The 26,223-nt window shown below is 52.3% G+C and overlaps 1 protein-coding gene across 7 annotated transcripts; it reads left to right on the top strand.

Moving 5' to 3' along the window:
• Window positions 1-255: 255 nt before the first annotated feature.
• On the top strand, window positions 256-24,151 carry SH3GLB2 (SH3 domain containing GRB2 like, endophilin B2). 7 transcript variants are annotated; one of them, XM_021551450.3, is made up of 12 exons: window positions 256-361; window positions 8,211-8,352; window positions 8,648-8,776; window positions 9,475-9,608; window positions 10,082-10,174; window positions 13,762-13,824; window positions 17,826-17,849; window positions 20,375-20,464; window positions 20,662-20,762; window positions 21,250-21,264; window positions 21,850-22,111; window positions 22,740-24,151. In XM_021551450.3, exons 1-12 carry the CDS (start codon window positions 299-301, stop codon window positions 22,845-22,847), a joined length of 1,224 nt encoding a protein of 407 aa, XP_021407125.3. In that variant the 5' UTR covers window positions 256-298; the 3' UTR covers window positions 22,848-24,151. The 7 variants fall into 7 exon arrangements, with proteins under 7 accessions (XP_021407125.3, XP_021407130.3, XP_021407127.3 ...); XM_021551455.3 differs by lacking the exon at window positions 13,762-13,824; XM_021551452.3 differs by lacking the exon at window positions 21,250-21,264.
• The last annotated feature ends 2,072 nt before the right edge of the window (window positions 24,152-26,223 follow it).

The following is a 26,223-nucleotide window of genomic DNA, read 5'->3' as shown; positions in this document are numbered from 1 at the left end:
AATCGGAACGCGCCCGGCTCGGGGATGTGGCGCAGAGAAGAGGTGGGGAGCGCGGCGCGAGTTCCTATTGGCGAGCGCTGACAGCTCCCTCCGCCGCCGCCGCCGCGCTTAAAGGGGCCGCGCCCGCCGCCCGCGGCCCCGCCCGCCGAGGCGCTGCCGGAACGCGCGGACCCACTAAGAAGCCGTGGCCCCTTTAAGAGGCGCGGGGCAGGTGTCACCCGCCGCTATAAGAGGCGGCGGCGCGGCGGGCGCGGTGACAGCGGGGGCGCGGCGCGGCCGGGGCGGCTTCGGGGCCGCCATGGAGTTCAACGTGAAGAAACTGGCGTCGGACGCGGGGGTCTTCTTCTCCCGCGCCATGCAGGTGAGGCGGGGCGGGTCGCCACGGCAGCGGCACCGCCCGGAGGACGCGGGATGGAGGCGCGAGGGATCCGCGGGTCCAGGCCCTGCGGGGCCGGGGGGGTTTCGCTCGGGCCCGGGGAGGCGGCGGGGGGAGATCCGAGCTGGGCGAGTCCGTCGGTGTGAGCCGCAGCTGCGTCCCCGCGGGAGCATCGCCCCCGGGATGCTCGGGGAAGGTCCAAGGGAAGCCCCGGTGCTCGGAATGGGGAGGGCGGCGCGGGGGGACATCCGTGCCTGGCGCTTGCTGACCTTAAAGAAACAAAGCGGTGTGATCTGGCATGCGGCTGCTTTGTCCGTGCCCGGAGCCGTCGGGAAGGGATGCGGAGATCTGTTGGAGCTGCCCGGGGAGGACGTGGAGTCTCCCACTCTGGAGGCATTCCGAACGCACCTGGACGCGTTCCCGTGTCGCCTGCTCCGGGTGACCCTGCCCTGGCAGGGGGCTTGGACGGGATGTTCTCCAGAGGGCCCTTCCAGCCCCATCCTTGTGGGATCCTGTGGGATGGTCCCTGCCTTGGGAAGGGTGGTGGTGTCCAGCACCTGGTCTGCCCTCCAGCCCCTAGGGAGGGGCAGGAGATCCCAAGCCCTGGGAAAGCACTGGGATGCTCAAGGGATGGGAAGGAGCCGCTGAGAGCCAGCAGGTCGGGTCTCACAGGGCTCTGAGGCATCAGGACTGCACGAGGAAATGGCAGGAGCCCAGTCGGGGGGTTTAAGTTGGAATTAGGAAAAGGTTCTTCCCCCAGAGGGTGGTGGGGCACTGAACAGGCTCCCCAGGGAATGGTCCCAGTCCCAGGGCCGGCAGAGTTCCAGAAGTGTTTGAACAACGCTCTCAGGCACACAGCAGGGTTCTTGAGGCTATCTCCGTGCAAGGCCAGGAGTTGTACTTCGATGATCCATGTGGGTCCTTCCACCTCAAAATATTCTGATATTCACAAACTTGAGATCAGGAGCTTCTGGGGATGAAGTAACACCCCCCGGAGCTGTGAAAAAAATCAATGTACACATGAGCATCAGACGTGCAGCAGGTGGTGAGATGGAGTGCTGAGTGTATTCATTTCTTGGGCATTTCTTCATTTCTTGCTCCTGTTTGGCCAGGCGAGTAGAGAGGCAGGTCAGAACTGGTTGGGATCCTGCCTGGAAGGTGAGGTCCAGCTGGTGGCTCTGGGACTGGGCTTCTTGCTCTGCCTATTGTGTGGGGGCTGGTAAACAAAGAGAGCAGAGCTGCCTCGTTCCAGACCTTCTGTGCAGTGGAGTAATTCTGGCTCTGTTGAGGACCGGTCTCCTGTAAGCAAATATCACCTCCTGTAACCATGCCAGTGAGTCATATGTTATGAAAAAGGGAGATATTAACTACAGGTGCAAAATAAGGAGCAGATGGAAAACCTAAAGATGCTGTTCTCATGCAAATGACCTTGGATGCAGAAGAAATGCTGGAAAGAAATCTTATGTTTAGAAGCATTATTGTAAGTCTCTGATAAGTGTTTTTTAGCTGCAAGGCGTAGGAAGGAGACAGGCCTGGGAACAGTGTCTGCACACAGTGATTCCAGAGCAAGGAGGCGTTTATAAATCGTGGCTGTTGCCTGCTACACCTACTCCACTGTCTCGTACATGAATATTCATATGCTTAATTGCAGTAGTAATTGCTTGAAACCAAACAAGTACTGGCACTTGTGGACAGTGAGCAGGTGTGTAAGGAGGGGTAAAGAGATCTCTGAGGCTGAATACCACCTCATGAGGGGTCACTGCTGGGGGAATTCAGCCTTTTTGGGTGCCCACGGAGCCCTGGTGTGGGTGAGCCCTGCCCCGTCTCCCCCAGAGCCACCTCTGACAGCTGAGCTCTGCTGTGGGCAGTGAGGGCTGGGTTTGTAGCCCTCTTTAGCACTGCAGATGTTCTAGGATGGGAATAAGCTGTCTAGAAAAAGCTGTTTTCTGTAGCAGTTGGAGATGCTTTCTCCAGCTCCAGGCATTTAACAAAGTGATGTTTTACTGGAACTGCAGTGACTGGGAGGGAAATGGACTGGCCATTATGTGCTGTTCCACTCAGACAGCATTTGCTCCTGCTCTGTCTGGCAGAGCTGTCTGACCAACACAGGAGCTTCACTTGAACTGGAATTAGAGCTCAGCCAGGGGGAAAGGAGACAGGGCATGGTCAGCACAACACCTCTGGGCTGGCTCAGGGCAGGAGCTGGTTTGAAATCTGTCAAATACAACCCAACATAGGTGCTGCAAGAATGATTTTGGACAAGGCTCCCCATGACAAAACCCCAATCAAAACAGCTCAAACCCATTGCTTCCTTTACCTGCTCTTCCTTCTTTAGGCTTCAGTCAGAGGACTCCTCCAGAAAAGCAGAGCAGACAGAAAAGTTGGGGTAGGAAAGTAGTGGACAGCTCTGCTACCCTGGGAGTGGGGAACGAGCTTCTAGGCTGGGGCACTGCAAGGGTGTAGAGCTTGTGTGGGATTCAGCCTTCACCTGAGGATGGCCTCTGTTGACACCTGCACCAGTTGCAGCCATCAGATCTGTGAGGGGATGCAGCACCTGCATACAGACTCTAACAGGTCACTCTTCATCTTCACTTGAAGAAGGGCCTCTCTCTTTGATCAGATGCACCTTCCAGTTATCCTCAGTGGGTCTGATCCCAAACCTTGGCCAGTGGAAGCTGTGTGGTCACACATTGGATGCCTCTGTTCTATACAGGCTGCAAGCTCTGTCCTCCTCTTTCAGGGAGGTCTGGAAATGGCTGTAGGTGTCTGTCTTTTGTCAGTTCTGATGTGAGCAGGCTCTGGGTGAAAATGCCCAAGGGTGAATACAGCTTTTGGGTGCATATCCTCCCCTAATGTCATTACTAAAAGAGCCAGAGGCTGACTTACTCATCTTGAAGCCCCTGCAGACAGACAGACTGCCCCAGCTCCCAGGACTCTGGTGATAACATAGACTTTTATCATTAGTAGATAAAATAAACCCTCTGCTTGCCAATCTTATTAGTGCTCACCCTTTAAAAGTTGAGAGAGCAGAAGGTGACTCAAGGAAAGGACAAGGTCTTGGGAGGGACACAGCCAGGACAGCTGACCCAAGCTGCCCAAAGGGCTATTCCATACCATAGGACATTGTTCAGCAATAAAACCTGAGAGAGAGGAGGAAGTGGGACATTATTATAGAGCACATTTGTGTTTTGGAGTAACCTGGACACATACTGAGGCCCAGCTTCCCAGAAAGTGGTCACATGTTATTTCAGATGGGAAGAAGACAAGAAAATCTTTTGGTTTCCTTTGCTTCCACACACAACTTTTTTTTTTTTCATTAAACTGCCTTTATCTTGAGCTATGAGGTTTTTCCATTTTATTTTCAACTCCCCTGTTCTGCTGAGGAGGGAAATGATTGAGAGGCTTGGTGGCACCTCATGTCCAGCCAAGGTCAAGCCACCATCACAGTGTTTTTCCTCTCCTGAATGCTGTGCTCATGAGTTAACCAAGCCGTCCCTGTTAATGGCTTCCTTCTGTCCTCTAGCACAGTTTCACTTGGCTCCCAGCCTGGCTTTCCTGCCTCCTGGTGACCAAATACTTGGAGCAGACTCTCTATCTGGTCCAGAGTTGCTGAAAATCAGGTAGTTTTCAAATGCTGAGTGGCTGTGACTTCTTTCCTACTGCAACCCCGTGCAAAGAGGGAGCCAGATTTGCTGAACTGACTGTGTTGTGCTTTTGATCACCAAAAAAGCAAATGTTACTGTGTTTTGGAGGCTTTGAAAAACCCAACAGTCTAAATCTACTGGCAGCTACAGGAGACTATTCCTGGTTTAAATCTCCTGGCTCCAGTTTGATCTTTGTAATTTAAAGTGGAAAGTCATAAGCAACGTTCAGCTGGATAAAACAGGGACCCTGCAAGTGGTATAAGGGCCTGAACTCTGCCACCAGATCCTCTGCAAGGGGGCTGCAGCCACCCTGTCAGAGATCGCAGCATACAGGCCTGGGCTTTTGTTATATTGGATTTTATTCCCCTTTTAAGGAAATGAAGGTGCTGGTGCTTTCAGCTGTTTTAAAGCCAAACTCCATCCTTCAGTCACAGGCCCAGCCTGTCTGATCTGTACCTGTAGTGCACAGAGGCCCCTCCTGACTTGCTGACCCTCCTGCCATCCCAGACGTGTCTGCCAGCTCTCCTGGGGGAAGGGGCTTTTCCCCAAGCTGTGAATGCTCAGGGCAGCTGCCCTAACTGCAGTCCAGCACGTCCATGCTCCTTTAGGGCCTGTGATCCAAGTGCTGATTTCCTGCTGGCTCACCCTGTTTGCCCACCTGGGCCCTGATAAAGCATCTCTTGTTCCTGCTGGCCAGCCAAGCCTCCCAGAGGAAACCCAACCTTTGGCTGAATTATTGATGTCCTGGAATGCAGCACAACTCTGCTCTTCCTGGAGAGTGAGAGTGGCACTGACAAAAGGCTGCCCTGCATTATTAAGCACCTGCTCTGGGTCAGCTGCAAGGATGTTTCCTGCAGGGGAGCAGCCTCAGCACTGCCACCTGGCTCATGATCCCAGGATGCAGCTCTGGGAATCGGTTCAGAGCTCTTGACCCAGTCCTCAGGTTCTAGAAAACAAATGGGAGTAGTTCTGCCATGGCAGGATGGAGGAGCTGGAGGTTCTTCTCAGCACTGCAATTGCCTGTGCTCTGCCAGCCCTGCCTCTCTCCCCAGGGATCTGCACTAAGCCTGTAAATCAACTTGACAAAACCCAGTATCACTCCCATTTTTGGCAATCTGTTGTAAAAGACAGCAGTGCTCCTAGTCTGGGAGCAGCAAGATATAAAATACTCAAAATCTGTCTTTTTACAGTCAGGAGGCTTGAGAGTATGATCAGTTCATTTCTCCTGCATATCTTGGTGTCACAGTGAAATCTTTGCAATCAAGTTTCTGTGTTATGAAAACAGATTCTCAGGAATAGAAATCCTTTACAGGGGAGTTCTGCCTGAAGTGCTTGAGTAGCCAAATTTCATAAACTGCTGTTCTACCCTTCTTTTCACTGGGCAGCCAGGTAAGAAGGGACCAGCAGCTGAGATCTGTTGCCACCCAAAATCTCAGGTTTCCACTTGCTCCAGACAAAAACACAAGCAGCTTGTAGGTCAGAGTAGCTTACCTGTAATCTCCTGTGCTGGCTGTGCTTCCAGGAGAAGCTGCATCTGATCTCATGGCAGGCTGCTCCTGCAGCGGGTGGTCCTGCTCTCCTTGCACTGCATGGCACATCCCCACTCCTGCTGGGAAGTCAGGTGTGTTCTCTGAGAGGTGTAAAAAGTCACCCTAGAGATCAGATTGAGCTGGATCAGTGGCTGCACAGGGAGGAGGAGGCAGCACTGGGCAGGGATGGCACCCAGGGGTCACTGCAGTGAGGCACCAGCCACCCAAGGCTGTGCCTGGGCTGGGCTCAGCACATCCAGCTCTGGGCAGGGGTCAGGGAGACACCGAGGGAGTTAAGTGGCAGTGGAGTCACAGCCTCCCGTGCCCTGCACCCACTTCCCAACCTTCATACTCTCCTTTCCAGCCCTAAAAGAAAGCCTGAATAAGAGATTGTTTTCTAGCCTGACCCTTTGGAACCAGGGGCTGTGACTGAGATTCCAGCCCACCCTCCCCTTCTGGCATTGCCAGGCTTGCTGTGATCCTGGTGCTGCCCTCAGCCTTGTTGCAAGACAAAACAGCTTCAGCACCTGACTTGAGATAAGAGCTGAGTTCCTGAGTTTTGGCAAATGCTGAGCTGTGACCCCTGCACTGGGTTACACAAAACAGCCACAGAGGACAGTGATGCCAAAGATGTCACTTGCTAATAGAGCAAAGGACCCCAGAGCTGGAGTGGTTCAGGACAGTGGCAGTAGCACTGCTGGAGGGCTTCAGCAGTGATCTGGCACTGCAGCAATGCTGTAAGAAGCTGACTCAATTCAGCTGATAGGAAACTGGGTTTAGGTTTGACAGCTCCAGGGCAGATGCTGGTGCAGGATAAGCCTAAACTGCAGGAAAAAGAGCTGGACTTGAAAATGAGATGACGTCTCAAAATGCTGTCTGGGAAAGGGGGTGAGAGAGACTTACCTTTGCATCAAAGAGTCTTGGCTTATTTAGGAAAGATCTTTAACAGATGACTCAAGAATTGGTGCCAGATACCTGGGAAGTCCCAGTTTGCTGCATGGCAGTGACTCAGCCCAGCCTGGCAGATTCTGAAAACAACCCTGGGCTCCCAGACAGAGGAAAGCAGCCTCAGCCACTGAGAGCCCTGTGTGACCCCCAAAGAAATCACAGACCAAACAATACAAACACCCTCTCACCTCAAATCTGCTTTTACCCCTGTCCAGCAGTGGCCAGGGGACCATGGCAAGACCTAGGTAAAATTACATGCCAGAAACCTGGGGCTGCTGGTGCAGAGACCAGTGACAGGATCCCTGTCCCTGCAGCTGTCACCTGTCACCACCCACACCTGACAAAGCACTCCAGTGGCTGGAGCTACCAAACAGGTCACTGTGTAAACATACCTGGAGGGCTTGGATATCTCACACATCTGGTAACAGGACTCCAAGGGCTGTCTGCCCCTGCTCTGGGCTCTTCTTATCTCACTTGGTTCCCAACATTGGGCTGGATGGGGAAGGAAAGAGCTGCCAGGAAGCATTTCAGAAGGGCAGCGGACACCAGATCAAGACCCCATGGAAGGGACATCTCGGCCCACCTAGTGCTGAGCTCGGGTGTAGGGAAGCAGAGAGGAGAAGGTACCAGTGGGAGACCAGACAGGAGCTGCATTTCATCTAAGAATTTTAGCCAGGCTTTTATCTTTGGCACCTGCCTGGGCCAGCATTGCACAGCACCATGCCCTGGTGGCTCAGCAATGGCATCAGAGACCATTAACAAGGGTCAGGGGACAGCTGGAGCCTCTGTTGGACCCCAAATGGCACAGCTGTCCAAAGGGTCTCTTAGTATGATCCAACAAGATGCTGGTTCTGTCAAGAGCAGGGAATTGTGCTTAAAAATACATGGAAATTGGCCAACTTCACTGAAAGGAGCAAGTGAGAAATGGAGATGGGATGAGAGGGAATGGGCTCTTCTCTCAGAAATCCCTCAAGGAAGCAATGGAGAGTGTCCAGGCCATCTGAGGCTGCATCTCCTGACTGACAAACCTGGTCATATGTCACTGCCCAGTATGAAAACATTGGAGACTTTCACCATCTAATTCTCCCTGCTGCTAATTTTAAACTTAAAAGGAATTGCAGAGGGAGGGATTGTCCATTGCCAGTATGAATCAGAGTGCTGAGGAGTTGGACAGTGTTGTATTTCAATTCCCTGCTTCAGAGTGTGTCCCAGAAGAAGAGTCACTTGCTGAAAGTGATTTTATCGAAATGCTAAGTTTGAGTCTCCTGACTTCAGGTGGTAGTGGCATTCCTGACCCCTTGGGTTTGCAGGACACAGAGTTGATTGGTAGGAGATGAAGGGATTTAGCACCTTCCCTCACGTGGAGGATGTCTGTTGCTCTCCTGCATGAAGCAGTGGAAGCCATATTTAAATAGCTCCCTCACAGCTGGAGTATTTCTGTACTGGATCTTATTAAAAGTTACTTATTCTGGAACACCTCTCAAACCTGGAGTCTATTTTTAGCCCAATGCTTGTTCTACTCTTGGGCAAAAAAAATTGCCCTCTTCCCTTGAAAGATGCCTGGGAAAAAAGAATGATACCTTGAAGGGTTTTTAGCTCTATTCTAAGGTAAATACACCAGACAAAAGCAGCTTCACTGTCCCTTATTAGTTCTCTAACACACTGTCAGTTTGCTTTGGAAGAGCAGACCTAATGACTGCCTTCTTCCTGCAGTTCACTGAAGAAAAGCTGGGCCAGGCTGAGAAGACTGAACTTGATGCCCACTTTGAAAACCTCCTGGCCAGGGCAGACTGCACAAAGAACTGGACAGAGAAGATCTTGCGTCAGACTGAAGTTCTGCTACAGCCAAACCCGAGTAAGTCCAGCTTCTCCTAAGGCTTGAAGGACAAATGTCACTTGCAGCTCAGTGCTGAAAGATGGCCTCTGGCAGGGAGCCCTGTGGAGTTCATGGGGCTTGGGAGAAATGTGTCTTTGCAGGGCCTCTCCTTCTTCCCTGAGCAGCTGAGAGCACCCCACAGCCTGGCAGTGCCCTGGGGCAGGGACACCTGCTCCTGGCACTGTCAGTGCATCACTGAGGACTGCATGGGCTGGGCTATCATGAATCCCAGTGCAGGGACCCTCTTTCAAGCTCCCTGGTGTCCCCACCCCAGGTGCCAGAGTAGAAGAATTCCTGTACGAGAAGCTCGACCGGAAGGTGCCGTCCCGGGTCACCAATGGGGAGCTGCTGGCACAGTACATGACAGAGGCAGCCAATGACTTTGGGCCAGGGACACCTTATGGTAAGTCAGCCTGGCTAATGAAGAAGTCCTGGAGATCCATCCCATCCCAAAACAATATCCCTAATTCCGTTTTGCATTGAGATGTCTGCAGCAGGCTCCTTCCCGACCACACAGAGCATCTTCCTGCTCTTAAATCCTCACAGTTGTTCCTTCCTGGGGGAGGTTTGGGCTTCTTTCAGCAGCAGATCTGCACTTAGACACAGCCTTCACTTCCAGCTGTCCTTGCCCCTGCCATGAGCTTTGTTCCTGCTCTCCAAATCAATAGTTGTTCAATAGTGAGTCCTGTTACAGCCAGAGCAGCTGTAACTGCATCTATAGCCAACACTGCCTAATCAACTCATGTTTTCTGCTCTGGTGCTTTTTAATTTGCTGCTCTGTTCCTGTGCCTCTGTTTTACGAGGCAAAGGAGGATCAGTCTGTGCAAGCAGGTAGAGCAGTAAAATACATCAGTGGCATGAGTGCCTCAGCAGGTAGATAGGATCAGAGCTGCCCTGGGAGCAATGAAAAGATGCCTCAGGCCAACAGCAGAGTGGGTAGGGCTGGAGCTGAGGTGGGACAGGCACGAGGTCACCTTGCCCAGGCCAGGTACAGCTGTACCTGTGTCACCCAGCACAACAGTGTGGAAGCTCTGGGGGAGTTGGCTGAAGCCAACAGATGTTACCTGGTTTCTCTGGAGCTGAAGGTTCCTGTTGTTGCAGGAAAGACTTTGATAAAAGTTGGAGAGACTCAGAGGCGCTTGGGTGCAGCAGAACGGGAATTCATCCGCTCTGCCTCCATCAGCTTCCTGACCCCACTGCGCAACTTCCTGGAAGGGGACTGGAGAACCATCTCTGTGAGTGTGGCACCAGGGAAGGGGAAGCTTGTCATGTCCCTGGAGAAAGGAGGGCAGGGGGAGAGGGAGACAGTGCTAAGGGAACCCCTGTTCTTTCCCTGTGCTAAAGGATGACTCCATACCTCTCCCCTTAAAGAATGCAAGGATGAGGGAGTACCAACCCTAGATCTGCTCGGCTTCCTCCTCTGATAGGGAAGGGTTGCCAGCTGATGTGCATGAAAAAAGGAACTCATTTCCCCACTCCTGCAGCTTGTGGGCACCACCCATCACAGGCTGCCCTGTTTCCAGGAGGTTATCCTGTATCCCTGGCAACCAGCCCCAAAACTCTTGCTCAGAAGATGAGCATAGCAACTGGTTCTTTCTCCCTGGCATGTTTTAATAAAGAAATAGATTCAATTCCTAGGTGATACCACATCCCCTCCTCAACCCTGCTTCTAAGCAATGTGCTCTGAGCCATCTCCTGTCCCTTCCAGAAAGAGAGGAGGATCCTGCAGAACCGACGCCTGGATCTGGATGCCTGCAAAGCCAGGTTGAAGAAGGCCAAAGCTGCCGAGGCAAAAGCAGCGGTAACTCCTCCCCTCATTTCCCTCCCCGTCCTTCTGGCCCCAGGGCTTGGCTCACACAGTCAAACATTAGGCTACCCTGCTGTGTCCGGTCTCTGGCAGGCATGGGTGGGGGAATTCCTCATCTGGGGTGGAAGGGAACTGGGAGCAGGAGCCATGTGCCTGTTTCTGAGCTGTCCTCCCTTGGGGGAATTGTTGAAGCAAACAGTTGTGGGCTTCTGGAGTCTGGAAACCTGCACTTGACCCAGGCTCCTGCCTCCTGACTGATCGGGGTTGCTGGATGAGTTGAGCTAGTAACTAAAAGGCTGCATCTTCTGAGGACTTGCTAATTTTCACAGGGGATCTTAAACCAAGCCAAGAGAGAACTGAGCTGGGAGGTGCACAAGGGAAAGGCTGCTGGAGCCCTGCATCAGTCCTGGCCTGTCAGACTAGTGAGGATTCTGCCAGCTCCCAGGCAGGAGTGCTGTGGGAGCCTGTAAGGGGTGGCCAAGGTCAGACTGGCTACAGGTCTGTCCCTGAGCCTCTCCATTCATGGTGCTCTGGTTACAGGCTTGTCTTGCCCTCTGGCTGTTGGCACAAGGACCTGCCAAGTTCTGCTTTTGCCTTGGGGCCAGGAGCTCAACTGGTAAATGTGTGCGAGTCAGAATCAGACTGTCCTTGTCAGTCAGTGTCTGGGATGCACTGGGATACCAGCCCAGCAGCCCTGCTATGAGCCTGTTTCTAACCATCTGCCAGCTGGGCCTCTGGCCTTGTCTCTCCCTGGGTAGCCAGTTCCCAGGTGTTTTCCCTTTCCTCCAGCTCCTGTTACATCCAGGGCAGATGGGGTAGCTGTGTTAAGCTCAGCAGCCCTCACAGAGTGCTCAGACCTACACAGGACAGCTGTGAACAGAAGTAGCTGCCCTTTTAAAAAAGCCTTCTCTAATCACTCAGATTCCCCAGACCCTCTGAAAGTATGGTCAGGAATCCCATCTGAAGGGGACAGTGTCCCCAGTCTCAGGGGAAACAGGTGGCCATTGCTTTATCTTTAAGCTCAGAGCAGGAATTCAGATACCTCCTGTGCTTCCTCCCTTTCCACCCTCGTTACCTTGCTTCCTGCAGGAGGTGATCCCAAGGCCTCTCACCTGCACACATACTCCTGGTTTAGGGACTCCCCTGTAGCTGGAAAAGAAAAACTTTGTTTCCCACTGGAATTTCTGGGGCAGCCCAGGCTTTCCAGAGCCAGCCTAGGCTTTCCCAGGTGTCCTCCCCAAGCCAAGCCTCAGAGTAGCAGAGTGGCTGAAGCACTGACCTCAGCAGCAGAGCACATTCAGCTGTGGGGACCCATCTCTCACCCAGCTCAGCCTAAAGGTGGAGTCCCTGGGCTCTGGGTGCCTCCCTGAGTGCTGGAGGACAAGGTGGAAGCTCCCAGCAGTGGGGAGAGCTGCTTCCTCTGCTCTAAACACCTCATCTAGATCACAGCATTCCCCGGAACGTGCCTGAGTCCTGTGTCACACCTCCCCATCCAAGCTGAAGTATCCCAGCTCTCCCAGCTCACCTCTCTCTTGCTGCTCTTCCCCTCTGTAGTGCAAATTCGTGTTCCCACAGCTTCTGTCTCCTGATGCCCCTGGAGCTGCTGCGCAGACCCCGTGAGCTGCTGTGGAGCACCTGGGCTTGTGCATTTCCCACGGACTCTGTGCTTTGTCCTCCTGTTGATGCTGTTTTGTTTACTAACCTTTTTGTTTTGTTTCTTTGTGATTTGCTCAGTGTGAGGGAGATGTGAGTATTGACTGTGCTAACAGTGCTGTGATTTTTTTTTTTTTCCCTTTTAACACCTTTCATTGTCTCTTTCCCATTTTTAAAAAGAAAATTCCTATCTCCTTTGTCTCGTCGGGACTGGCCCTGCAGCATGTTGTGAGCGTGATCAGGGCTGTGGCTGCCTGGGGAAGGTGCTCCAGAAGGATAGGAGTGTCAGAGCTGCCTGCAGCCCCTCTGGAGCATCCCTTGGGTCCATCCACATTGCCTGCAAGCAGTGCTCAAGAGAGGCAGGGGCTCCCCTGCAGACCCCCTCGGGCTCCTCCAGCTGCAGGCAGGAGGAGGTGGGGTTGGGTGGCCAGTCCCTCTCTGGAAGGGCAGCCCAGAGACAATGACAGGCAGGATGATCTGGTTGTGCTGCTCTTCTGCCCCTTTTGCCCATTACCAGAGTGCAAGGGGGAGGGAGGTGGGTCCCTTTTGACCACTGCTTGCAAATACAACTTCTCCATGCACACAAGTACAAGAGAAGCTTGCCTCCTTCATCCCATGTGCTGTGACTAGTTTTGGGACTCCCTGGAGACCAGGGAATGGGAGGAGAGGTTTCTTCAGTTACTCTTGATCTTCAACAACCAAAAAGCATAAGCAGCTATTTCTCTGAAACATCCTTTCTCCCCACAGGGAGGAGTCCAGCCTACTTGCTATGCTGGCCTCGGACTTCTCTGGTGCATTTTTCTCCCTATATTCAGGATTAACTTGCAGTAGGAATTGCTCCTCCTTATTCCTTGCTCCAGCCATCCCTAAAACTCCTAAATGGTATGGAAAAAAAAATGTTTGAGACTGCCTGACTGCTCTTCCACACACTGGTCACTCATTCCAGCTGGCTGCTTGGGGCCCAGCAAAGTGGGTCAGTGTGTATAAGTGGATCTGGGTGACTGCAGAGAGATTAACCTGGGAGAGGGAATGAAGGGATTAACTCCAGAGCTGGGATCCAGCAGGACTGTGCCAGCCCTACACAGCAGCCTGTGTGCAGTGAGGGCTGGCCAGGAGGATTCCTGTTGTCAGGCAGCTCCTTGGTTTGTCTCTTTGGGTAGTGCTGCAGCCAGAGGCCATCCCAGGAGGAGAATACATCATGTGGTGGTCAGTGAGCCCATAACTGTGGGGGTGGACTGGATCCATTGCACTTCCAGGGAGGAAATCTCCAGAGTGTTCAAGTCTTGGTACCTCAGGGCAGAAGTTTAACTAGGGAGAAGTGGTTTGGAGGTTTCCTGACCTCTGGGATGAAAACTCCTACACTGCCTTCGGCTAGACCTGGCTTGGCTAAGCCATGTGCCTTCCTGAAAACAGATCTGGCTGTTAGGAGGAAATGTGGCTTGGAGAGAGTGGGAGCAGTGAAAGGCACTGTGGAAGGGATGCTCCAGTGCTGGTAAACACTCCTGCTTTAAGGGCAAAGGCCTGTACAGTGACTGCAGACAGGAAACAAGGGGAAGGGAGGCCCTGCCCACAGGACTGAGTTAATGCAACAAGAGCAACCTGCTGGCTGCAAGGAACGGGAATGCCTTTGGGATGGTGCTGTATGAGCTGATAGCTGTGAGTACAGGCAGAGTTCCTAAGAGCAGGAATGTCTGCTGTTCAAGCACCAGGTGTGACTGCACAAGCCAGTCCACCTCCCCTGCACAAGCCTGGCCTCCACACGCCGCTGCTGAGGTGTCGGGAGATCTCCCTCCTGCCTCTCATCAGAATCTGAGCAAAGCTCCCAGCACAGGCAGGAAAAAAGCCTCTGGTCTCTTGTTCCACCCATCACCCAGTGACTCCTGTTGGCTCCTCTAGTGCCTTGTACATGACACTCTATTCCCCCCCAGGCTGTGCCTGACTTTCAGGAAACCAGACCTCGTAATTACGTGCTCTCCGCCAGCGCATCAGCGGTAAGATCATCTCCTCCTGGATACTCCTCTCCTGGATACTGCCTCTCCAACCTCTTCCTGCCCCTCTCTCTACCTGACTTCAACTCAGGCCTAGTGCTCTGCTGTTTTCAACATTTTAATGTGACATGGGCTGCCCAGGCTGACTCGGCCTTGAGGATTCACATCACCCCTGCTCAGGGTCTGGCCCTTTCCAGCTGGGTTTGCTTTCCAAACCAGCTTCCCTGCCAGCCCTCTTCCACATTTCTAGTGGGGATCTTCTGATAGTTTTTTATTGCTAGGGGAGCAATTGAGAGGAACAGCCCCCAAGAGTGGCCTTTCTGGATGGTTCCAGCTGTACAGTGGCAGTATCACACACGTGACTGCCTGATCTGTACTGTGGTGTCAGAGGCTTTGAAGCTGGTCAAGAGAAGCAAAGGTGGAGGAATCTCTCTGCCACCAGAGTCAATAACAGTGCAGGTTTATCTGTTCTGCAAACAGAGGTCATTTTTTACCGTTTCATTGTGTTGGCAGCTGTTCCACAGCCAGATGTGCCCAGGGTGGGTGAGCAGCTTGCTGTGCCTCCACTCTGTTGCACTGAGTGGATGTGGCCAAGCAATTGACTTCCCATGCTGTGTTCATGGCTCCCCGTTGCACAATGTCACATTTCTCGTTAAAATGTTGAAAACTGATCATCTTGCTTCCTAACTAGCATTCAGAACAACACTGATGCCTGCTAATAGAATAATCTGGGAGTGGAAGTGCTGGGGAGTGGCATCTGCAGATATCAAAAAGGACAGCCCAGCCTTCTCAGAAACAAAAAACACTATGGAAACAAGCTGGATTTGGTTAATGGGAAACCCATCCCATCTGGAGACAGAGGTGTGTCTGAGCTGACAGCATCAGTGTTAGTTCCTAGGGGGATCTGTCCTGACCTTCTTGGAGAGCAATGCTGGGATCAGAAATAGCTTTGCACAACACTAGGAAACAATTTCCATCAGTCCCAGGCTCAGTGATGAGAGTCCTGCAGAAGAAGCTGATGCTGGTGATGCTGCAGCAGCTGCTCAGTTCTCCTGGCTCCTAGTGCAGCTCAGAGCCAGCTTGTGGCTCTGGCTTTTCCCTTGGGAAGGTCTGTTCCAAGGGGCTGCAGTTAAGCTCTAGGAGACCCAGAGGAGAGAAACTGGGCTTTCCCTGCCTCTGAACAGAGCAGGGCTAAAGCACAGCTGAAGACAAGCAATTGTACAACATCCATTGGCATCTCCTGGAGTGCCCAGACACAGCCAGCCCTCACCAAAAAGTACCTTGATCTGCTTCTGCTCTGGGGAGCAGGTGCCACATACAGGAACAGAACAGAAGATCAGATTTTGTGAGGTGTTTCAGGCAACAAGTGTCCACCCTGGGACCTCTGTGCCTCGTTCAGTGCTCCCTCATCAGGCTCTGCTGGCAGTGGGCAGTGAGAGCAGAGCTCTGGGAGCACTCCTGCTCTGGGAGAGCAGCCAGCACTGACCCAAAGGGCTTTGATGATTGCACAGCAGGGCCTCCTACCAGGAGTGCCTGTGGGAAACGTGTTGGCCTGACCAGTGTCGGGCCTTGTGGCTTCCAAAGCTCTTCCAGAGGCTGCAGTTGGTGGGTGAAAGGCCACCTGAAGTCCAGCTGCACTAGCAGGGGTGACCTGTATTACAGTTTGCATCTCTAATTAGCAAAACACAGGCTGAGCCCAGGCTGCTCCCTGGCTCTGCACAGGCAGGGCTGCTTTGCTGCAAGCTCTCAAATCCCAGCATTCATCCCAAAGGGTCAGGCACTGCAGCAAGGTAGGAGCTCTTCATCCTGTTGCTCTGCTTTTCTTCCAGGCCAGAGTCCTTGTGCTACTTCTTAGTGTGCACTGACAGAGCAGAGCAGTGGCTGCTGCCCACCTCGCTCTTGAGCTCGGCTCCTTTCTGGAGGGAGGGGTTGGTTATGCCCAAGGTAACAGCTTTGTCTTACAGGTGAGCAAACAGGTCAGCTCTCTCCTGGACCACACGCCCTCAGCTGGGCTCTGATTTGGATTCTAAATTCACTTTGTTGGTTTTTTGGAGAGGTGGATAACATGGTGCTTTTATTTTTTTTTTTTCCCTTCCATGACAGGAGGGCTCAGATGGAATTAAATCCAAGAAAAAAAAAAGCACCTCCCTTGTTTTGTATGAGTCGGAGGCTGAGGAGCCATTTCTCCTCTCTCCCACACTGATCTTTTGTTTTTGTGTAAGAAGGTGTACATGAGCTGTGCAAGCCTAAATATCCCTTTCTCTCAGACCCTGCCATGTGCTGTTCTCCTAGGAACGATTCCAAGAAAAGCATATTGAGTGCCTTAAAGAGGATTCCTCTGGCTTGAGCTGGGGTGCAGGAAGACAATAGCAGAACATGGCCTTTTTTGCTCTCTGAGCTGTCCAAAAAAGAGCCACACAGAGTCTTAGCCCAGGGGTGGACCTGGGCAAAGCTGGACAGTCCCAGAACACCACAGGGGCAGCTCTGGAGGTGGCACAGCAAAGGCAACAGAAGAGAAACAAATCTGGCTACAAATTCAGAGGGTGCTGCGCTGGTTAAACAGGCCTGCCATGGCTTAAGTACTGTCCACAGTGTCTGAGGAGGAAGGCCTGGGATCAAAGGGGAGCTTTCCCTTGCTCCTGTAGTAAACCTTGCTCCAAAACCCTGGGGATGTGCTGGCAAAAGCCTTGTGCCAGAGAAGCACTTGAGGATCTGCTTCTCAGCTTCCTACAGGATGCTGCCACCACCTCCTTCCAGAGCAGGAGCTCTTAGAAGGGGAAGGGACTTGTGTCCCCACATGTGGCTGAAATTGGCCAGGCCTTACTCAAACCAATTCCTGATTTGCAGTTACAAAACTAAAAGTTCCCCGTAATAGTCAAAGAAAACACCTCAGCACCCAGATCAGTACAATAATTCCAAGTAAGAGGGGTTTCAGCCCCTCCACAGTGCAGGCAGGTCCTGTGGGTGCTACTTACAGTGGCTGCTGAAGTCTCTCTGCACCTGGGGCTCCCACCTGAAGAGAGTTGGGAGCAAAGCTCAGCTGGGAAGGCCTGGTTCAAACAGATCCTGCTGCCTCTGACACCCATGTCCAGCACAGGTACCCCAGAGCAAATTCAGCTGTGTCTGGTGACCTCCCCAGACCTGCAGAGGTGACACTGGGTGGTGAAGCTGAGCTCCACAGGGGTCATTCCCCTGGCCCTGCTGCTGTGGGTGTTGCAGGCTGCTGTGCTCCTGGATCCAGGGGGATTTCACATTGCCAGGACTGAGGCAGTTATTGGCTGCTGAGGAAAGGCCAAGCCAAGGACCTCTGGGAAGGATCAATGTGTTTTTCTGGCTCCTCTCTCCCTTTGCCATTGCTGTGTGTGACTTCTGTTCATTGTTTCATGTCCTGAAGCCAGATCCCACAAGCAGCTGGAGGTGTCCAGTGTTCTGCTGCCTCAGGTGTGCCCCTGTGGATGAGGAGAGTAGGAATGAGTCCTGTGATGTTTTGCCTGGCTCAGAGGCAGCATCCATCCCCTGCTTCCTCCTTGCTGTGCCTAAACAGGCCTGTTGGCAGTGCGGGCTGGGTGGATTATCCCATTTCTCTGCCCGTGGGTGAGGAACACTTTCCTCTATGTGGCCTGAGCTCAAAAAGCTCACTTGCCTCTCCACAATCCTGAAAGAAGGGCTTTCCTCCAACACCAGCCTCTGCAGCTACAGCAAAGTGAGCCTTGCTGTGCAGAGGACTCTGCAGCTGATCCTTTTTTTTCCTGGAGCCCGTGGAATGCAGTGGCTGTAGCAGCCCTGGCAGGGACTTGCTCTCCCATTATGAAACTGAACTCGAGGGTGCAGGAATGAGGGGAAGGGGCATGGATCTGGCAGCTGCTGCTGGGTGAAGGGCTGGCTTGTCCCTGGAGCTGGCCTGCTGTGTCCATGGAGTGTCCTTGCCTGTTGGTGTTAATGCTGAGTGCCTCACGACGCCTCCAACACTGATCTCCTCTCCTGTTGCTCTGTGGCCCCTACAGCTTTGGAGCGACGAGGTGGAAAAAGTAAGTACCCAGCTGGAATTGTGCTCAAACCTTCTGGGGGTGTTCAGAGGGCTGCTCCTCCTGCTCGCAGGCAGGGAGGACCAGGGGCTGCTGCTGTTGTTGTGTGCCCCAGCCCTGGTCCCTCTGTGTGGTTCAGTGCAATGACAGGAGCTTGGGATGAGCCATGGCCCATTGGCTGTCCCTGGTGGGAGACACTTCCCTGGCATCCAGGTGTGTGTCTGTTTGTGGCAAAAGGAGGCTCAGCCCTGCACTGGGTGACAGGAGCAGAGGTGATGGTTGAGGTGTGACCAGTTCTGCTCCTGTGGCCAAGGCTCTGGTCCTCCATCCTCTGGTAGCCCCTGGCCTGATCCACCCAGCTGGCTCCACACAGAGCTGGAGCAAGGACAGAGCACATCCCCAGCTGCTGCAGGGAGCAGCTCAGTCACGGGGGGAGGTTTGAAGCCTCGTGGAGTTGATTCTCTCTGGATGAGCTGCACTTACCCTTCTGATCCATGGAGGCTCTGGAAGGGAAGTGTGACTTGTCCATGAAGATGGATGGAAGGCTGAGACCAGGGTGAGCTCTGTGTGGAGCTCCAGCAGAGCATGGAGCTTCCAGAGACACTCCTGGGTTCCTGTTCTTACCTTGAACACCCCCAGCAGGCATTGCTGTGAAGCCTGAACTGCAGGGTGGCAGAAGTTCTGTGTGCTGTGCATGACAGCAGCTTGTTGCTGTTATTCCAAGGCATCTGCAGGATGGACTGGCTGTTCCTGACCCAGCTCTTCCTGTTATTTAAGTCCTTCAGTCCCCCAACCAAACAAGCTGGCTACAGTCAGCTGTGAGCATGCAAGGATCTGTTCCTCTGTCCTCTCTTTGGGCTATTCTGCTTGGATAGACCCAAGTGTGTAAGTAATTGTTGAAGTTCTCCATGTCTTGGAGAAGCACAAGACTGGAAGGGGCCTCCCAGGTCACCATCCAGCTCTGGCTTTATAGGAAACTACATCCTGCAACTGCTCAGAGTTGGCAGGGACAGGCAAACCCCAGGCAGCACCAAATGGAGCTGGGTCTGCCTGGCACAAGTTTAAGTGGCTCTGAATACTGGAGTCTCAGCTCACAGGAGCAAGAATCACTTGGTGTTTTGAAGGCATTGCACTGTTCTTTTCTGTTGCATTCCCCCTTCTCCTTTAAATAATCCCCTTCATACAGAGGATGCAAGAAAATAGATCAGTTGAGTTGCAGCTTAAAATAGACAAATCTGATTATAAGACAGTCAAAGCATTTCTTTGTTGTAGCCTGGCTCTACACTGGTAATGCTGCTACCAGATGAGAGCTGTGCTGGCCCCAGCAGCACCTCCAGCTTGTCCTGCTGAGAATCCTGGGTCTCTTCTGGGGTCACCAGTGATGTGGCCTCTGCTCTGAGACCATCAGCCTGGCTGGATCAGCCCTCTTCTGGGCTCAATTCCAGACATGTCGGTCCTGTGCCAGAATGGTCAGGGCACTCCCAAAGCAGCAGCAGGAGCCCCTGCCCCAAGGCAGCTCTGATGGCTGCACGCTCCTGGAGGAGGGGAAAGGGTTCTTGTTCCAGTGAGCTGGAGCTGGGTGGGTGTCACTCCCCTGTGACCCCTTGCACATCCCAAGAGGACACCAGCACTGCTGTTAAGGAATACTGCAGAGAACACGTGGGGATGCTTGTCACCCCTTTCCATCAGCAGGAGGGGAGAGCCACCACCAGAGCACTTGGCTGCTCCAGCACTTCTGGAGATCTCCTCGCCAGGATCCACCTGGGTGTTCTGGTACTGCAGAATTGCCCCAGTGTAAATGCACTGTTTGGTGGGGGGAGAGATGGGTCTCCAGTGTGAGTCTGTCTCTGAATTCCCACAGCCTGCTGTGGAGCTGCCTGCTATTCACCAGGGTTTAACTCCTCCTAGCTCAGAATCAGTAATTAGCCCCAAAGGAGACCTTTGGGTAGAAGTTGGATTGGGATGTTCATCTCCATTGCAGATTTAATTAGCAGCAGCAGTTTGGTAAATGCTGCCTGGCCCCAGTCTTTGTTCTGTGGTGATAAAAGCAAAACCACTGCACTTCCAGAGAGAAGCCAGGGAGGCTGTGACGTTCCTATGCCTGCAGGTGCAGAAACAGGGAATTAAAGGGACTGGAGCTGGGACTGACTTCCCACATACCTCAGGATTGACAAAGCCTCCCCATCTTCACGTTCTAGTCTTGTGGGAGTCGGAGCTTCCTTGCTTGATGCATCAGTCTTGAGCTGCCATTCCATCACCTGCAGTGATCCAATGCAGGATTGAGAAGGAATCGGGCTGAAATAGAGCCAGAGGTCTCTGGGATGCCAACCCAGGCTCTCTTGTGCCTGCTGCTCAGTGTCACAGCTGCACGTGGATCCTGCAGCGGGGGGGTGTGGAGGCAGGGGGCTGCAGGGGCAGCACAGGGCTCCTGCCTTGGGCTGCAGGGGCAGCACAGGGCTCCTGCCTTGGGCTGCAGGGGCAGCACGGGGCTCCTGCCTTGGGCTGCCCGAGCCCCTTCCTGTCTGCAGGCGGAGCACGAGCTGCGGCTCACACAGACCGAGTTCGACCGGCAGGCAGAGGTGACCCGTCTGCTGCTGGAGGGGATCAGCAGCACTCACGTGAGTCCTCCTGGGCACCGGGTGACAGGACTACAGAGGCTCTTGGCTCCTGCTAAGAGGATCACGGAGTCCTGCATGTGGAATAGAGGTAGAAGGGGTGGTAAATTTGGGGTACCTCGGGGAGCAGTAGCTGCAGCAAGAGAGTTTCCGTGCCTGGCAAGCAAACTCGGCCAAGCTGATGATCCTTTTCCCTCCAGGTGAATCATCTTCGCTGTCTCCATGAATTTGTGGAGTCTCAGACCAACTACTATGCTCAGTGCTACCAGTTCATGCTGGATCTACAGAAGCAACTGGGCGGGTAAGACAAGAAACTGCTTTTATTCTCTGAGGGTTATTGATCTCCTTACCTCCAGCTCAGGGCTCTTTCCCCCTCCCACATCACAGTGTTGGGCAGAAGTTATAAAGTGCCCTCACAGCTCTGACAGAGTTTCTGAGTTTACAGAGTGGTGATCAGTCCTGGTGGTCCATTTGGAGCAGGCTCTGCCATTGGATTTTTACATTCCTCTGAAAGCTTGATGGCCATGGGAGTTTGAACGTTTTCCTCTAAATTGGTTAAATCACACAGGACTCAAATTCCTGTTGCCAAGCAATGAACCTGAGCATGCTCTGCTGCAGCAGTAACAAATCCCAGATTCCATATTCCGTGCTGCTTGCTGCACATCCCGTGGGGTGGGCTGGGATGTTCTGTCTGGTACTGTCACACCAGCACAGGCCTGACCCAGGAGGGGCTGTTGCCTCTACGTGCTCACTCACACTCCTGTTCCATTCTTTTTCCATGCCTGCAGCTCCAAAGGAGAAATGTAAGTATGGTATTGGCCAGGACGGGCTCTGAGCGCTGTTCTCCCCTCAGTGACTCTGGGGTATCTGTGTGATCACTGCCAGGGCAGAGCTCTACCCCCTTAGATAAATGAGCCTGAGCTGCATCACTGTGTCTCTAGAGAGCCTGCAAAGCCTGGGAGCCTCCAGCTGTGGCATCCAGTTCAACAGCATCAATGCCCATCCCTTTGCAGAAGAATTAGCAGGCAGAACAGGTAACACGGACTCTGTGAGAGTAGGGCAAGGACACAGCACAATGGACCCAGTCAAACAGAGGCAAGAGCAGCACCTGCCCAGCCCCCTCTGCAGTGCCACACATCAGTCTGGTACTCTGCAAGTTGGTGAAACAGAGCACTGGGGTCAGAACAGGCAGACAAGTGTCACCCGCTGCAGTCTCAGCACCTGGGAACTGAGGGTGGTGCCCACATGAAGGGCAGTGTGGGTATGGAACAGGTATGTAGGCTGCAGCTGTTGAGCATCATCTCTGCAGAGCAACTGCTGAGAGGAAGAGCTCCTTGTGGCTCCTCAGGCTGGAGCCTCACTGGTCTGTGCTTTGTTCTCCCTGTAAGATTTTCAGGTACCTTTGTGGGCAACGCAGAATCCGCATCTCCCGCAGCCGCTACCTCTTCTCCAGCTGCTGCTGCTGCCACGCTCCCTGCTGTGCCTACAATTCCAGTGGTGCCCACAATTGTTGGGGTGCCCAACACCGTGGCAGAGGGTGTGCTGAACCCCAATGAAGTCAAGCCTCCTGCCAGTGGGACACGCAGGGCCAGAGTCCTCTACGACTACGAAGCAGCTGACAGCACGGAGCTGGCACTTCTTGCAGATGAGGTTGGTGGCTTTCCTGAGTGTTGGATTTGGCTATAGCTACCCAGCTGCCCATGGTGTGCCCAAAAAGGACTTTGGTTCATTTTCCTGCCCCTTAAACTTGCTTTCTTTATAGAGTCTTTTCCTGGATACCAGGATTTGCTGAATTGCAGTGAGCTCATGCTCACGGCCATTTACTATTTAACATCACCCAAATAACTCCTCCTGTTGAAGCCCAACTGTACCAAAATAAAATACTCCAATACTCAGTATCTTCACTGTGACCCTCAAATACAGCTGCCTTATCCAGAGCCATGGGATAAGCTGTTGGCTGGAGGCCTGCTCTAATCATGCTAAGAAAAAGAAAAAAATCAGCAAGTTGGAAACTTTTCTGTTCTCTAGACTGAACTTCCATATTCAGAAGCAACATATAAAAGTACCTTGAGTCACTCTGGAGAATGAAAAAGCAACAAGGACATCGCTGGGCAGCTTTGCATAGATCTTGTGTTAAAGCTGCAGATAGCTCCAGGGAAAGGGCACAGATGCCTGTTAAATGAACTTCAGGAATTAGTGTTCAGTCCTCAACTGACTGAACTTCTTGGCTTTGTCTGTAGATTAAGATCCTGTCTAATGTTCTGTCTTCTCTCCCCAGATGATCACTGTGTACAGCCTGCCAGGCATGGATCCAGACTGGCTCATAGGGGAAAGAGGGAACCAGAAAGGGAAAGTTCCTGTCACTTACTTGGAACTGTTAAGTTAAATGTTAAAGAAGAAGAATGTACAAACAGATTGCACCCCTCATCTGGCACTTCTAATGCGGATTTCCTCATCCGAGACCATTGCTCTTTTCAGGGTCAACACTCCATTGCTAATATGGGAATTGTGGGAAAGAAGTGGGAAAACTATTATGGTGAGGTTTTGGGAAGGAGCTGATGACACCCAAGACTGAATTTGTTACCTACCACTGCAGCCTGCTTTGAGGTTAGTCCTGATGGCACAAGATTCCTTGATTTTCCCTTCCCTGCCCTAGTCTTGTTCCTCCCAGTGGCTTTCCTGGGGTGGGTGAGCTGTGTCCCTCAGCAGCTGCTCACCAGTTACACTTCCCTCGTGTCAGGTTAGTGCCCCTCTGCCCCTCCTCTCTTCTCCAGCAGTAGAATTGCCCAAGTCCAACCACTGACCATTCCAGCAGGGAAGTGTCCCACACATCCCCTCTGACCTGTCCCAACACATAAGGCAAGGAGGCTGCAGTTAAAATTTAGGAGCCTGTTAACCCCACCCAGCCTGCTCTCCCACGGGAGACCAGCAGTGCATGGGTGGCCAAGAGCCACAGTCGCTGTCCTGGGGCTGGTTCTCCCCTGCCCCTGTCCCCTGAAGCTGGAAGATTTCTTTGTGAAGACCAACCTGCTACCCTAGGGCCTAACCCCAAACCTCCATGCAAGGGACCATGCATCTTGCTTGCATTTCCTCTGGGAAATTGCTCTTGGACTGCAAAGTTTACAAGCCTTTTTACAAGCTTTGCTCCCTGTGTTATTGTCCACGCTTTTCTTTCAGTGTGTCTGTCCAGGCATGTTTTAGCCTGACTTTATTTCCACCCTGAATCACTGATTTAATGAATGTTTCCCCTCCCATGTCAGCAGTGAACAGACTTGGTGCATCCTAGTGCAGACAGGGACAGTCTCACCTGCTGTGACCCCCAAGAAGGAGCTGTTCTTGGCCACACACACCCCATGACCCAGGCTGTCCTGGAGGGATGGGGTGGTTTAGTTCAGGTGTGTGTGTTCCTGCTCACTCTGGAATGAACTCTTAGCTAGAGCTCACCTAAAGGACTTCCACTTGATGTGTCACAAGTTTTCCACTCAAGCTGGATGGAAGAGAAACTCACCTGCACCAAACTCTGTTCACACCCTTCCCTGGGTATGTCAGAATTAACTTTGCTTGTTTATTGATCTTTTGCACTTTCCCCAAAGGTTTTGTGACCATTCTAATGTAACAGGGCACTGAGCACCTGTGTCTGTGGGGCTCATGGGTTTCAGCACTTATTTGCCAATAAACAAACTGCCTGACCTCCTGCCTCAGCATCTTCTGTGGGCTCAGGGCTGTCCTTGCTCCCCAGCCACGGGGCTGTGGGGACAAGCAGGGAGACAAAGGGAGCAACTCAGGTGAAAGCAGTGCCCTCCGGGGTTAAAAGCAAAACAAAGCTGCTCATCCTTCCTGTCCCACCTGGCACTCCCAACACACTGTCAGAGCCTTGTGGTTCCTTTCCCAGCTGACACATCTCAGTTGTACTACAGCTTCAGGGGCTCTGAGAAACAACAGCTCCTCCTGCACTTGAAGCAAAAATAGAGCAGCAGGATGACTTCAGCTCCTGAGAGACCCAAGTGCTATTCTAGATCTAACAGACTTTTTTAGTTGTTATGGAAACTAGATCTGCTGCTAATCTAAAATCCTAAAGTCTTGTCCCTAACATCCAGCTTGGAAGGAACTCCTGGGAAAAGCAGCTGTTGAAATGCTCTGTAATGTAGCAAAGAAAGCTTGGCTGTTCTAGTTAAAGAGAACAGGGAAATCAAATGATGTTGCTGTTCTAGTTAGTTTTAAAACTGCCAGGACTACCACTCTCATAGTCCTGATCTATTAGAGATCTACTCCTGCCTATTTCCCTTCCAGCATGTATATTTTCCCTCAAGCCAGTGATATCCCTGTTCCCCTGTTATTCCTCTCCTTGGTACATTAAAGCAGCAGCAGCTTAATGAAGCAGAAAATGGTCTCTTCCCTCAGAGCAGCCAGAAGGAATTCTCTTCCTGGCACCAGCACTCCGTTCCCTCTGCAGTAGGAAAAAAAGCCCTTGGAACATCTATTGCTACTCCTGACTCTAGATGAAGGTGACAATTGTGCTGCTGCTTTGCAGATGTCAGGGGAGCCCCCGAGGCTGGATCCCCTCTGTGCCACAGGGACAGGGACAGCTCAGGACTGAACTGCTGCTGTAGCCCTAAAACACATAACCAACAGCACCCACTGCTTTTGCTGTCTGGCATCAAGGGCTCCTGCCAAACACAACTCACTCTGGTGCTTGAATAAACATCTGGAAGAATCCATTCTTGTTGAACCCCAATACAGTGATGACCACACTGCAACTTCCAAAGCCAAAAGGAAGGAAGGAAGAAAAAAGGAAAGATCCTGACCACAGCTGTCAAGTAGCAGCCTCTGCTGTAGCTGAACTTGCTTAGATGGGCCAGATTCCAGCTTTGCTTCCCCTCCCCTTGGCAGCCCTCATCCATTTGCTGTCTCTGCACAGTTGTTCAACTCTCCATGGTCACACCCAGTTCCCCATGGCACAAGGTGTTTCTGGTTCCAAGCTGCCCCATCAAAGCACCACTGGGTTTAGGACTGTCACACCACCTCACAAGCCCCCTTCCCTTCTACTTTAAGACTTTACTCCAGCCAGTTCAAATGTCTCCAAAGCCCTCAGGGCATGTGACACTAGATCAAACAAACGTGCCACGATATTGCCAGCACTTAAGCTTATAAGGTAAAAAAGCCCAAACAACCTCAAAGCAAGATAATCTCATTTTCTAGCTCTAGTCTCTTAAAACCATTGAAATTAAAAAGGTTCTGGCTGGTAAAGCAATCAAGTGTCTGTTCAGGAAAGAACCAGTAGGTTAATAGCTCACAGCTACACTGAAATTTGATTTCTTAGCTTAGATAAGTCTGTCTCAATTTCAGGCTGTATTTTATGCAATAATCACTGACTTTCTCTTACTGTCATTACTACACAATGAGCCACAGAACCTTAAAGAGTTTGTTGATCTAGAGCTACACCACATGATGCACCTTCACTCTGCAGACAGCAATTCCTGTGCAGGCCCCTCACCACCATGTGCAGGGGAATCATCCCTGAGGAGTATTTTATAGTGCTGCTCATTTCAAACCTCCTACGAGTTCCCCAGCAGGAGAGAGTAAGAGAAAAGGAGTGGGTGTGGGGAACCCAGGGAATAAGCCTTTAATTACAATCATTTCAGAGAGTCTCTGGATTGTCACTTAGAAGTCACAACATTAGCTGGGATTTCAGCTCAGCAGAACTACCACCCAGACATTGCAAAACTGGTGCTGCTGTGTCCAACACAAACCCATGAAGACAG

The sequence above is a fragment of the Lonchura striata genome, chromosome 17, assembly GCF_050655825.1.
Source record: "Lonchura striata isolate lonStrDom1 chromosome 17, ASM5065582v1, whole genome shotgun sequence".
NCBI classification, from domain to species: domain Eukaryota; kingdom Metazoa; phylum Chordata; class Aves; order Passeriformes; family Estrildidae; genus Lonchura; species Lonchura striata.
Note: the sequence above shows the minus strand (reverse complement) of the source record. Positions and strands in the feature narration are given on the sequence as shown.

Excerpts from the sequence above, each read along its gene's own strand:
- SH3GLB2 (XM_021551450.3), top strand. The coding sequence starts at position 299 with ATGGAGTTCAACGTGAAGAAACTGGCGTCGGACGCGGGGGTCTTCTTC. Across the intron at positions 362-8,210 it reads TCTTCTCCCGCGCCATGCAG|TTCACTGAAGAAAAGCTGGG; the intron begins GTGAGGCGGGGC and ends TTCTTCCTGCAG. Across the intron at positions 22,112-22,739 it reads TGGCACTTCTTGCAGATGAG|ATGATCACTGTGTACAGCCT; the intron begins GTTGGTGGCTTT and ends TTCTCTCCCCAG.